At 43.0% G+C, this 13,709-nt stretch overlaps 1 protein-coding gene and 1 long non-coding RNA gene across 2 annotated transcripts in view; both read left to right on the top strand.

Annotated features, from left to right (window-relative positions):
- Nucleotides 1–10,838, top strand: part of etnk2 (ethanolamine kinase 2) — a 13,224-nt gene extending 2,386 nt beyond the window's left edge. The window contains exons 2-9 of the mRNA XM_034869913.1: nucleotides 4,468–4,605; nucleotides 4,699–4,820; nucleotides 5,279–5,419; nucleotides 8,026–8,168; nucleotides 8,321–8,404; nucleotides 8,889–9,049; nucleotides 9,141–9,214; nucleotides 9,310–10,838. Of these exons, the coding sequence (XP_034725804.1) occupies nucleotides 4,468–4,605; nucleotides 4,699–4,820; nucleotides 5,279–5,419; nucleotides 8,026–8,168; nucleotides 8,321–8,404; nucleotides 8,889–9,049; nucleotides 9,141–9,214; nucleotides 9,310–9,382 (936 nt within the window). The 3' untranslated portion in view covers nucleotides 9,383–10,838. The remainder of the gene's footprint in view (nucleotides 1–4,467; nucleotides 4,606–4,698; nucleotides 4,821–5,278; nucleotides 5,420–8,025; nucleotides 8,169–8,320; nucleotides 8,405–8,888; nucleotides 9,050–9,140; nucleotides 9,215–9,309) is intronic.
- A 1,999-nt stretch (nucleotides 10,839–12,837) lies between these two features.
- LOC117944069 lies at nucleotides 12,838–13,709 on the top strand. The gene is made up of 2 exons (XR_004656490.1): nucleotides 12,838–12,916; nucleotides 12,980–13,709. It is a non-coding gene; the product is annotated as an uncharacterized LOC117944069 (long non-coding RNA).

Raw genomic sequence — 13,709 nt, 5'->3', positions numbered from 1 at the left:
GGTGACCAGCGTGGGATGCTGAGTGTGTAAAAAGTTTATTTAAATGTGTTCTAATTGGTTCAGCTGTGTTGCGCACAGCAAGGTGACAGCCTTTTGACCGTGGTTAAGTGTCGGATAAAGATTAAAAGAAGACCAGTTATTATGTTTGATTACTTTTGTTTACTTTAAATAAACGGATTGTCGTATCCAATTTAAGTTTGAAACTCTTGGACAACAAGAAATTCATTGATTAAATTCTCATTACCAAGACACGCAGTTACACAGATGCCACGCGTCAATTTCTGACCAAACAAACAACAAATGTGCGCCACCAGTGTCTAAATGTGTAGCTATATGTGTAAAAGTATGAGGAAAATATGTGAGGATAATATATCTGATAATGTTAATTACTTGCTTTAATTAAACAGATATTAAAGTGTGCTCAGTTCTGCATTTGTGCTGCTTTTGGTATTCTGCTAAAAATCAAGGAAGTTGTTTTTTGAGATTAAAACGAAAGAAATATTAATTTGTTTCCAACATCCTGTTATGGAAAATATTCCACATTTAATTGAATATTAAAGGCACCAATAAAAAAAGAAGAAAACATTATAAAAAGCAGTTTTCTAATGAGGTTTTTTCCAACTTATTATATAATATATGCAAATTATATTTTGCATTGATTTTCCTAAATATTTGATGCAAATGACAGTCAGTATAGTTTTGAAGTCACCAACCTTTAGGGTGTACGTCGAATTTCATTAAAGAAACCATGAAAACTGTATCTTTTTAAACTTTTTTTGCAGCATTAAGAGGTCAAAATTACTGATTCAAACAAACTATTTCAAACACATCTTAAAGCAACACTACGATACAACTTTCCCCGCGTCGGTCCCCCTGCAGGTTGGAAGTGGACTCGTCCATTATGTCTCGTTGGAACTACAGATCCCCCCCCCCCCAATCTGGCAAACTTGCATAGTGCCGTTATAGCCGGCAGAGAGTAGGAATCACCAGAGGCCTCATGATACGAAATCATCACGATACTTAGGTCACAATACGATATGTAATTGCGTTTTTAAACCTATTGCTATTTTATTATTTATTAAAAAACTTTGGCAACTTCTGTTTCATCTAAAAAGCTACATTTCTCTGTTTGTTCATCTCCCTTTTAATTTTATTGTTGCAAAAGGGGATTGTGAAGCAGACACAATGACCAACGCATATGTATTAATAGATCCATACTTGGCTTCTGTGTGTTGACACAGTATTGCCACAGAAAATATCTCGATACGGTCCTATATTGTGTCCACCCCCCACCCCCCACCCCTAGTAGAGAGCCGCAAAGCGAATGCAGAAGTGCCGTTCACCCTGTTACTAGTTCATGAACCACTGCAACAGTTTTGGAAACATTATTATAAACACTGTAAAAGTACTCTAGTGTTGCTTAAACAGGGCAAGTTACATATTAACATAAGACTCCTTCTTCAACATCACCATAACAATTCTTGCATCCATTGAACTTGTGGGTTTATGGAGAACTTCTGCTCTAATTTCTTTGCAGGAAGTCAGAAAAGTCTCCCAGAGCTGCTGTTTTGATGCAAACTGCCTTCCACCCTCATAGGTGTTTTTTGATTGAGGATGCTCCAAAGGTTCTTGATAGGGTTGAGGATGGGGGCCACACCATTAGTTTCTTTCCCTTTTTACGCCCATAGCAGCCAATGACACAGAGGTATTCTTTGTGGCATGAGTCGCACATGCCATGTGCACATCACACACATCACTGCAGCTTATGGAAATTAGTGCAAAATATCAAAGTGGAGGAGAGGCAGAGCGATAACAAGGTCACATTTTGTGTTTTTTGTGAAGTTTCTTGCAACAGACGAATTATTATGCATCACATACAGTGTTAGGCTTAATCCATTATGGTATACATTTTGAGTTTTAGCCACTGTGCGACTGTGTGCAATATGCTTCATCGTCACCACAAACAAGCACACCTGTGTGTTGTTGAGCCATCCATTTTGGAGACACAGCTTATCAGGGAAAAGAAAATTCCACTTTTTAAAATGGCTGTTGTGTCGTGGCCATGTCAAAGTGTCCGGATTAGTTCTGGCAGTGGACCCGATCGCACGATTTCCTGCTATTACTCACCAGTGGCACAGTTTGGATACAGTTACGCCACCTATTTTTATGATTATTTTTGGGGTATTTTAGGCCTTTTATTAGAAGGGACAGCTGAACATCTGAAAGGGGAGCGAGAGAGGGGGAATTGCATGCAGCAAAGCACCGGGTTGGACACGTCAAGGAGTAAAGCTCTAAATATGGGCGCCCGCTCGACCAACTGAGCTATCTGTGTGCCCACGCCACCTATTTCTTTACATCCTGCTGATAATCCCTCTGGAGCGGATTTCCCACCCATTCACACACACCTGCAGCTGAGGATGTGACGGCGTTGACCTCTACAGGCCAGCATGTGGAGAATTTCTCGTTGAACAGCACAAAAAAATCAGGGTTTTTGGCAATACTTCAGAACATGGAGTGAGGAGAGTTAGTGATGAATGTAAAAGTGGAGTTGTTGGAGTTGGGGAAGGATGTTCTCCGAGCTGCGGGACCATTGTTTTGATGAGAGTGGGAAGCCTTGAATGTGGTGGAGAGCAGCAGGGCAGCACTGTTGACAGAAACATCTGATAAGCCTCGCCACCTGGACAGGAAGACCTTTACTGTAAATACACACGGCCCGTTTCCAAACAACACACACACACACACACACACACACACACACACACACACACACACACTGAGTTGTGGAAAAACAGCCAAGTGTGCCAACAGCAACAGAGCAACAGTCTCCTCTTACAACTTTCTCATGCTGAAGATCCATTTCTATCAAAGAAAGGCCGCCTCAGACTTCTTGCAGTCAGACCACAGAATGTAGACTCATTCATGGAAAAAAAAATAACTAAAGCGTCATGTGACTTATGGCGGCATGCTTACCTCTGTCTGGGTCCAAGCTTATCGCTGTCTGTCGATGAGTTGATCGCCGGTCTTAGCGGTGTATTGTGTGGCAGGTGGAAGGGATCAGTCATGTTCTAGCAAAGGCATGTATGCTTGTGGATGTATGGTCATAACAGGGATGCCCGCGTGCCCATCTTTGTGGTCAGCCACGTGTGGAATGCCAGATATGTGTGAGTGAGCGTCTGGAACGGGGGAGATGCAGGCAGTGTGTATGTTGTTATTGTATTCGCTGTAGTGGGCTGGACTGGCCCGCAGTTTTTCACTGGAGCGATGTCACTCAGATATGTAAAGGCCCAGCTTTAGACACAAAAGCCTATTTGCTTACTCTTCATTTTAGAAGAGGCGTTTGACTTAACTTGTTAACTCACTGATGCAAGACCAACACTACCGCACAGATGAGTCAAGTAGTCCTGGCTTTGGTCTGTGGGAAGGTGTGGTTAGATGCCTAGACCTGTGCACATCAAAAACACCGTTAAAGTTCAGCATTTGGTGCAATCACCGGTTCATCCTTTTACATTGTACAGTATAGTCACAAAAAATGTACCATAAACGCCTACTGAATAGTATCTCTTAAATGTCATCAGCATACAAACGTCGACAAGAGGTCTACATCTAACAGTTCTACATTTTATATTCTTAGCTTGCTTTTGGCATGACAAGATATACGGGTAATGTCTCTTGTCAATCTCCCTGTGACGTCAATTTGACCACTTCCCACCAAATTACATGTGATTACATGTTGTTGGCAGCTTTGATAATTTGTAATTGTTTCAGGTCCCCTCAGAGTAATTAGTGACTCTGCTAAATTATGTTTTTATCGGCAGATTTCTGACAGGACTTTATGCTCCGTGGTGTGAAGGTCTTGTTTTCAGTAATGTTTTTATACATCTATGAATTGGTTCAAGTTCGATTTCCGAGTTTGAGTTCAAAAAATCGATTCTTTTTTTTATTGCGTTTAAATTATCACATAGGAAAAGTAACTACATGTACATACTATAAATAATTTTTTTAAATTGAGAATTGTTTTTGAATTGAAAATTGTTTTTGGAATCAAATTGTGACATTTTCTGAATCGTGCACCCCTTAATGAATTTATTGGAAACCAACTGCATTATAAGGATGTTCATAAAACATCATTAACAACATTAATTGTTTATATATATATATTTTTTTTCTTCAAATGACTGAGATTTACATTTTGGATTACATTTAAAAACATGTAACTATCCGTGGTCTGAAGGCACATGTGACAGTGACTCAGGAGAGAATTCTGCTGCATGATATATTTCCCCCAGGTACTGTAGGTCAGATGTTCATGGAGCCTGCACTTATGGTCCGGACCTGAAGGCAACTGGTAGCTTTAGAGAAGCCGGTGGAATTTAAGATTTTGTTTGGAAGCCACCATTGTGCTACACAGTCAGAGGTTGGGGGTATTCCTCTGGACCTCTGTGATGATTCATTGTCTTCCTCTTCCAGCTCTTCACTGATGGAACCACCAACAAGCTGGTGGGCTGCTACGTGGAGGACAGTCCAGAAGACGTGGTCCTGGTGCGAGTATACGGCAACAAGACGGAGCTGTTTGTGGACCGAGACAATGAGCTCAAAAGCTTTCAGGTAGCGTTAAAGAAAACGAGTCAAAGAGTAAATTTAAATGCTTCCAAAATAGTGTCTCTAATCTAATTCTTACGTTGTGTGTCTGTCTTCTAGGTGCTACATGCTAATGGATGTGCTCCTCGCCTCTACTGCAGCTTTCAGAACGGCATCTGCTATGAGTTCATGCAGGGGGACGCACTCGGGACGCAGGATGTCAGAGATCCTTCCTTGCTCAGGTCAGGACACGGTACATTCATAGGACCACTTAGGATTTATCTTTCTTAATTTTACATGTAGACACAAACTACTTTACAATGCAGAAATGCTTCAACGTCGCATAGGAAAGAGGTAAACGAAGCAAAAACATGTGAGTCACATGCAAATGATAGTTGGCAGATAATCAACATTACAAAAGCAACCGATCTTAGGCCAATTCAAAAGACTGGTTTGGAAGCAGAGGTGTTGCTCATGTTACTACAGTAATAAAATACTAATACTTAATCTGGTAACACACATTGTCATTGGTGTTGGCTTTTCAACTACATCAGCTCAGTGCTTCATAATGTATTCCGTTGACTCTTTCCGGGAAATCTGAACTTCTTTACAACTGGAGACTAATACACAACAGTCAATGTACTGGTTCATGTTGGAATCGAGTCACGATGGTAACCTGTGTTTCTCTGTCGCCTCTCAGACTGATATCCAGGGAGATGGCTCGTATCCATTCCATCCATGCACACAATGGCTGCGTCCCCAAACCCAACCTCTGGCTCAAGATGCGAAAATACTTCTCCCTTGTGGCCACAGAGTTCACCGACCAAGCGTCCAACGTCCGGTGAGATCTGGTTTCTCAGTAGTTCTTGGTTGGTGCTCCTACTTGTAGCTCACACACTGATAATGATGCAAATGGTTCCACAAACGCAGCCTGATTTGCCTTTAACAAAAGTTATTAAGGGGCGGCTGTGGCTCAGTGGTAGAGCGGTTGGGCAAGACACTGAACCCCGAGTTGCCCCCGGTGCTGCGCATCGGAGTGTGAATGTGTGTGAGTGTTTATCTGATGAGCAGGTGGCACCTTGTACGGCAGCCCCAGCCACAGTGTATGAATGTGTGTCAATGGTGAATGTTTCCTGTAGATGTAAAAGCGCTTTGAGCAGTCGTTAAGACTGGAAAAGCGCTATATAAATACAGCACATTTACATTTACATTTATCAGGACTGCCCTGTTGTCAACATTTACAATTTTGGAGAACTAACTGAAGTGCAAAGGACTGTAATTGAATTGCCTTTTTGCTGAAAGGTGCTGTAGAAATAAAGTTTTCTTGCCTCGCCTCACAACCTCAGCCTGTCAGTCAATCATCAGGGCAACTCTGCCTCAGAGGAAGTGTAAAGTCAACTACACCACGACCGCTTTCGCCAATCTATTAATATGTTGCTGCAAACTGTGTGTGTGTGTGTGTGTGTGTGTGTGTGTGTGTGTGTGTGTGTGTGTGTGTGTGTGTGTGTGTGTGTGTGTGTGTGTGTGTGTGTGTGTGTGTGTGTGTGTGTGTTTTTTTTTAGTCCCGCGGATCTATAAAAAGTCATGAAATGTCAAATTAATTTTTGTGAAATTAAGGTCATAAAATGTCTTAAATTTGCTCTAGTGCTTACATTTGGAGACCATGTTTTTAAGATTATCGGGTCATTTGTCACTGATGGTCTACCGTAAATCACCTAATGTCTTTGGTTACCTCCCCTTTGTAGTCTTTTTAGAGATGAGGCCTTGCAGCATTTTCAGGGGTTTCATGACGCGTTATCGAGCTAACGGTGGCTAACGCCTGCGTTGTTTTAAACAAGCAGAACAAACATTTTAGACTCCCTCGCTGCTTCTCAATTGACGGCCGACCGTTTAACGTTACCAACAACATAAATCGTGGGAGTTTACAAACTGAATAAATAGCACACACATTTACACAGAACTGCTTTGCTACCCCATTGTGGTGTAACTAAAGGCCGTTTTATACTTCTACAGACCCCTCTGCGTCTAATCTGGACCCTACGTCGTAGCCTGACGTGCCCCTCTCAAAACATTTAACTACACGTCGCGTTGATGCTCGTCTCTCGGCCGTGGCTTGGTAGCGTTGCACTACCCCCCCCCATTGTTTTCTTATGAGGGAGAGCAGGGCAGCCCAACTAGTCAGAGTGCTACCCTACTCTCTGCTCTGTGCCCCACCTCGTGGTTTTGCAGCGGATCATGTTTATGCGGCTTGGCACACTCGAACAATAGAAAAATGGCTCGGTCTCATTTCTTGTGAAGAAGGAAATAACAGTTTTCAGGAGTTAGGCTTAAGAGGATTCGGTTTGGATCTTGGCACTGGACCTGTGGAGACGACCAAGGCGGACTGTTTCATAACCTAGCCAGCTGCCCGGTCTCAGCTGATACCTTTTTTTTGTTCTGGTGGCAATTAGATTAAGTCCAGCATGTGGCTTATATAACTGTAACAATAATATCCGACTGGATTAGGGAGTCTGAGGCATGCAGTGGGCCAGCAGATGTTTGCTCAGCTCAGTGTATCAGGTCACTTTACTCTCTTCCTGGGTTACGCAGACAGCTCGTGTGTCCTGGTCCAGGTCCTGGACAGCAGGCTCTGTGGTCTGAAAATGACTGTATAAAAGTCCAGATGTTAACAGGCATTATCAAAGAATTGGCAGAGATCTGTGTTACATTCCAGAAGTAGATGACAAACAATACTGGCAACCTTGTACAGATAACAGTGGGATATTTTTGCCATTAGCCTCTCTCTCGCTCTCCTTGCTATCAGGCTAACTGTGGATTAGGCCCCATAAGCCCATTACAGTTAGCACAGGGGTCTCTGCTCACCACGCCACTGTGTTTGGCTAAGACATTAACTCTACGCCTTAACCCTTTCTCCACTTGCCAATTATACGGCTTTCGGACTGACACAGATTAAAGCCGCAACGATCTGAAGTGGTGAATGTGCATTAACTGACCAGGGCTGAACACAGGCTGGATCTGTGAATTTGCTTCATGTGCACCCACATGAGATGGGAAAAGGGCAAATAGTTGAATAAATACTGACATTCATGCATAAAAGCCCTTTTCAAGCATCGTATAAACACAAACTGACTGAAAGAAATCACAAATTAAATGTTTATAATCAGTTCTTAAAATGCATTTCAAAAGGCGACGTAGCAGTGTAGCCATAGTGACTGTCCACTGAGAGCTTGTTTCTCTGTAACTAAGCTCCCATGAGCCAGCAGGCCAGCGCCCTGCTGAGCCTCTGTGCTGTTTGTGCATGTTGCTGTCAGCTGTTTGAACTTCAGACTTATGTCCACTTTGTGATGGTCCCAAATCAAGGAAAAGCCGCGTGTTTCAGCCAGCATAGTAAAACTACTACTATACTGTTGTCTCATCTCTCTTGCTGTCTCTATGCACCCTGTTCAGAATCCAGCAGGAAGTCCCCAGCAAGGCGGTGCTGGAGCAGGAGATGGTGTGGATGAAGGAGCATCTCTCCACTCTGGGCTCCCCTGTGGTGCTCTGCCACAATGACCTGCTCTGCAAGAACATCATCCACAACAGCAAAGAGGGTAGGCACCTCTGGTTCTGGCGGAGCGAGAGATTTTCTTTGTCCCTTCCAAAAACAGACGTCAGCTTCACACGTAAGACTGTAGAGTAAAAAATGCGTTGCACAGCAACATTATACACTTAACCTTTTCCATGTCCTCTTGTTGTCTCTCAGGTCATGTTCGCTTTATAGACTATGAATACTCCAGCTACAACTATCAGGCCTTCGACATCGGCAACCACTTCAATGAGTTTGCAGGTTTGTCAAACCACGTTGGGATTTGTGTTAGAGCTAAAGGTCCCATGTCGTAAAATTCCAATTTCCTTGGATTTCAATTTCCAACAACCTGTTTTCAGAAACTGTGCCTTTAAACAAGCCAGCAAGACGTCCGTACAGTTGTGATGTCACATCTATCTATCATATATAAAGGTAGAATGTGCTGTTAGTCATTCTCTGGGTGCAATGATGGTTCAACAACTAAATATGCATAAGAGCTGGAAACGCTGACCAATCAGAGCAGACTAGGCATTGTCTTAAAGAGTGGGGCGTTTGAGACAGTGGGTGAAAAGAGGAACATTTAGACATAATGAGAAAAACATTCTTTGAACATTAAGGCATGTAAACATGTTCAAGTACATACCTAAAATACAAGCATGATCTGGAAAGTGAGCGTAACATGGGACCTTTTTAATTTTATAGGCATACAGGCCATATAGCTTATTATGTAACTGTTTGTGGTCAGGAATGGCGGAGCTGGACTACGGGCTGTACCCCAGTCGGGAGATGCAGATGGACTGGCTCAAAGTGTACCTGCAGGCGTACAAACTCTTCACCATGAAAACAGAGGAGGTCAGCCCGCGGGAGCTGGAGACACTCTATGTACAGGTCAACAAGTTCGCTCTGGTGAGGAGGAATATGTCGGCAAAAACACACAAACACCCACAGTAGCTCATGTTACGGGACTTCAACTGATATCAGATGTTTCTCTCTCAAGGCTTCTCACTTCTTTTGGGGCTTCTGGGCGCTCATCCAGGCCAAATACTCCTCCATTGACTTTGACTTCCTCGGGTAAGTCACTGTAGCGGTGCGATCCTACCCCCTCAAACTTGAGGCTGGATTTCTCCTTCTGTGCCCTCACCATCTTATGCTCCTCTTATTTGCAGGTACGCTGTGCTACGTTTCAACCAGTACTTCAAGACCAAACCTGCAGTTATGGCCCTGCAAATCCCAGAATGAGAGGAGGAGCGACAGCTGAGAGAAGACCGGATTGAGGGTGGAACAGGTTTTATGCTGTGACGTCCTGTAGGGTGGGAACTCTTCTCTGTGAGCCAGCTGTTGATGGACCACTGCTTGGTCTTACTCTTTCATCACAACTCTGGCTCAAGAATGATAAAACTTCCATGGGTTGTGTGTATGTGTGTAAATGAGAGAGAGAGAGAGTGTTTATGCTCATGTATGTTAGTGTTCTTAATTTATCTTGATAAAAAACCCAACGTGTTTCTTTCCCTCTGAGAGCAACTGAGCACGGCATAGTGAGCACGGCAGCCTACATTTAGGGGTAGAGATCACAGACGTGCTTTAATATCTGTCACTCTGGCCTAAAATGTTTCACAGCGCTGGAAATGAAGTTCCAAAGAGGGACAAGACTGTTGAAGGTTTGATGCTGACATTTACAGGTTGTCCTACTCTCTGTGTTTAGAAACTGACTACAGAGGCATTTCACCTGTGATTCCTCTGTGTGTGTGTGTGTGTCTGTGTGGACACCATTCATCCTCTGCAGATATTTTAACACTTTGACGTTGATATGTGCGCCCTCTCTCCTTTTTCTTTCCTCCATCTTTTGATGCCAAGTGCTCGTAGTTGCAGTATTTCTGCACTGCACTTCCCAGAGATCAACTGTGCATCAAACACTGCGGGCGGTTCATCTCTCCTCTGATTTTGCTGATATTTTTCTGTTGTTGCAGTTTGAGCCTCTGTCAGTTATTCCAAGCAAGCTGCTGCTGCTGCTATTAGACGTATAAAGCGAACTGTTCTGTGTGCTAGTGGACTTTTCCCCTGAAAGGACCTACCAGACACGGAGTGTGTGGGTCAGCAAAAGGAAAAGCTCTCCATACACTGGCTGAAGGTTGCATCACTATTGTGTTATAGCAATCAGTGATAGAGAGTAGCTAAATGTGCATTTATTTATTCATGTATGTGAAGACATTAACATCTCAGGTGAAACATCTCCTCAGTGTGTGTTGCTTTGTGTTGACCTGGGAAGGGATGTGAAGCAGGAGGGCGAGCTACGTGTTGGGTAAAGAGAGGGCACCTGTGTAAACGTCACTCTAAACTCTGTGTGCATCTCTGCCCTCAAACTGTTTTCCACCTTCTTGACTTTTATGGTTGCAGCGAATCGCTCCGTTAAACTTTCCACTTAAACTTTCCGGACCTCTTGGAAAAACACAACCTCCGTCACCCCCCCACCCCCCCATCCTTCCCTCCTGTATGCCCTCCTGTGTCTGCTCCCTCCTCACATTACTATCTTTGATCTCCTCCCACCACGGTTGGGTTACATATCTCGCTTGAGATTGAAGCAGTAGCACCTGTTCAGAGACTGCTCTCAGCCCCACACTGTAATCCATTCACATGCCAGATTTGGAGCTAACATTTTGTCAATAATAATCAGACATTGCACAAGTTATATCTGGGGGGGGGGAATCAACTCTAGCTTTAAAAAAAAAAAAAGAGAGGTGCGAATGGGTAATCTGGGACTGTGTTGTTGTCATGGCATCACCTATTACTTGGATGGAAATGCATGGCATCTGACACTCCAGAAATGTAGTTAAAGAGAGACACAAACCACACACACACACACGCACACACACACCTGTAAAAGGAAAAATGCTAGAACTTCACTGGTTATAAACACCAAAGTCTGTTTACAGGTGTTGGAGTACTACTGTATATGGGAAACGAGTTGTATAAAGCCTTTGTAGACCCCAGAGGACTACAAGTTTAAAATTGAAAAGAAATGTGTTGGCAGTGTAGTTAGAAGGAAGTGAGCTTACCTGACTCATGTCTGCTGGAGGCCGGCGGCTAGCGGCTCCACGCTACATTAGATGCTACTAATACACCCGAATCTCCACGCAGACTGTTGCGTTCGAGTTGCATTGTGGGTAATGTAGGCGCTGTGTTTTGACAAGGAAGACAAATGCTTTAAATGACAAAAAGTATACACTGTACCTCTGGTTCTGCTGCATCAATTCGGATCATTTTTCTTTGTTGATGAGTTCGCCAATGTTATTGAAGTGAAATGCTAAATCTGTGCAGTAGTCTTTAAACATGGCATTAACCCTCTCTAACCACTCTAAGGTTAATACACTACAGGTGTAGTGTATGTAGAAATCACTCAAAGTGCATTTTTCATTTGAGGATTATCAAGAGGCCCGTGTTTTAGGTGACTTATAGTGGAGTAAGCGAGTTAGCAGATTTGCAGAAAACGGCCAAATTAGTGAGCTTGCTGCTTGAGTGCACAATCCTAAATACCCTGGTAGGAATTCAGCCGGGGTAGAAAGGGCATTTGCACTAAATGAATTACTCTGTTCACTTTATAGCGCACACTGACCCTGATGGAAGTCATTGGATGACACAGTTTGGGATTTAGGAAGAGAAATTTAGGGCAGGTTATAAAGGCTTTGAGCTAAATGTTGGGTTGAAGGCCCATTGAGGTTGTCCTGGAAAACTTTAGTCGTTTGGCCCATTTGGTCGTCTTACCCACTGTGATGTACGGCATCAAAATCATCTCGGAGGTGTTAAAGGGACAGTTAGCCCCAAAATCAAAAATGCATCTTTTTCCTCTTAACTGTGATTTATCAGTCTAGACCTGTGTTGGTGTAAGTCCAGAGGTATCTGCCTTCTCTCCAACATGATGGGACTAGACTAGATGGCCCTCATATGTTTGGTGCTTTAAGCACCACAAGCTATTTGCATAAGTCAACAGAAATGTCTCTTTCCAGAAATCATGACTCGCTTACTCAAGATACTCTACAGACGTGGTTGTGAGCGGTTTCCTGGAAGAACTATTTTCTTGCTACTGAACTACAACCCGCCAACCGTATCACGCACAGAAGGACGTGTCTTCATGGACAAGAGGCTCGTCCTCCTCCGCCGAGGTGTAACTTTAGCTAACTGAGAATGCTAGCTCATCTGAGCTAGCGTTACAGCTCAGCCAAAAAGGACGTCCTTAAAGTCTCACCAGTCTCGAGGAAGCGTCCTGGTGGACAAGAGGCTTGTTCTCAAGCGCGGTCATACGGTTTTCAGCTGTGTGGAAAAACATGTATTTTGCATTTGGGGGTAAAGTGTTCTTTTTAATGTTATCAGTAAATAACACAAACTAGCACTGGACAGCGACAACATTCAAGTTATTGATTTCAACGAAAAAATTTCAACTCAAGGTTCCCGTAATTTCTTTTTCAGGAACTTTTAATTGCATCACATGGTCTGACACCTGTTGCCCAGAGAAAGCTAGAAAGCACTTTTAGGATTGCTTTGTCCGGCTAAATCTCAAGTCATGGTGTGTGTGTGTGTGTGTGTGTGTGTGTGTGTGTGTGTGTGTGTGTGTGTGTGTGTGTGTGTGTGTGTGTGTGTGTGTGTGTGTGTGTGTGTGTGTGTGTGTGTGTGTGTGTGTGTGTGTGTGTGTGTGTGTGTGTCGTACAGTCAAGCCGGACATTTGTGTTGTGGCTCTACAGACCATAGAAAGAAAACGACAAGACGTATTAAAGCTTAAAGGTGCTCAAAGCACAAAGAAATGGTAGCGTCAAAACACGTGACTTCCCTTAGAGCACCTTAGAGTAACATTTCCATACTTTGAGTAATGTACATTTCTTTACATTACTCGTTCCAAAGATGACTTTGTTGACAATTGTCTCGTTACATTACACACGTGGAAAGGTGAAAATAAGCCAGACGACAAGTTGCTGTGGACATTGAACAGTTACTGAACACGGTCCCTGCTTAAAGACAACACAACACATCTGATCTGTTTGTGTGGCAGCCTCCGGTTTCCCAGGTGACGGTCTGAATTTCCTGTTCATGCCGGCCGTTTAAAGATCTCACTCTTTGTGTTCGGCCTTAAACGGTGTGTTATAGCAGTTTTAAAATTGTATTTATTGAGTGAATCTAACATTGCATTTCATACCTATTTTTTGTTTTCTAATCATTCCAAAATGGTTAGCTTTGGATGCTTTGCATTGAAGTTTGTTTGAGATTCACTATTTCTGTGTGTGAACATACTAACTTAATTTTAATAAACACTGTACAGATACCTGAATATTTTTTTTTCTTCCTTTGTATGCTAACTTTACTTTTTGTAAACGCTTTGAGCGCTGTGTAAACAGACCTAGCGTGTAGCTTGCAGATGTGACTTTGTAAATGTACTTAGCACTGCTGAGATGGAGGCTGTAAATACTGTAAGAAATACTGTGAAAAGCTTACTGTACAGTGATCCTTTACACCTGAGTGGGAGTGGCAAGAAGATTTATTTAACAGTTGTCAGTAAACATTTCCATTAAAATGTATAAAA

Source organism: Etheostoma cragini, chromosome 4, assembly GCF_013103735.1.
Source record: "Etheostoma cragini isolate CJK2018 chromosome 4, CSU_Ecrag_1.0, whole genome shotgun sequence".
Lineage (NCBI taxonomy): Eukaryota > Metazoa > Chordata > Actinopteri > Perciformes > Percidae > Etheostoma > Etheostoma cragini.
The sequence above is the reverse complement of the archived record's forward strand: the minus strand, read 5'-3'. Positions and strand labels throughout refer to the sequence as shown.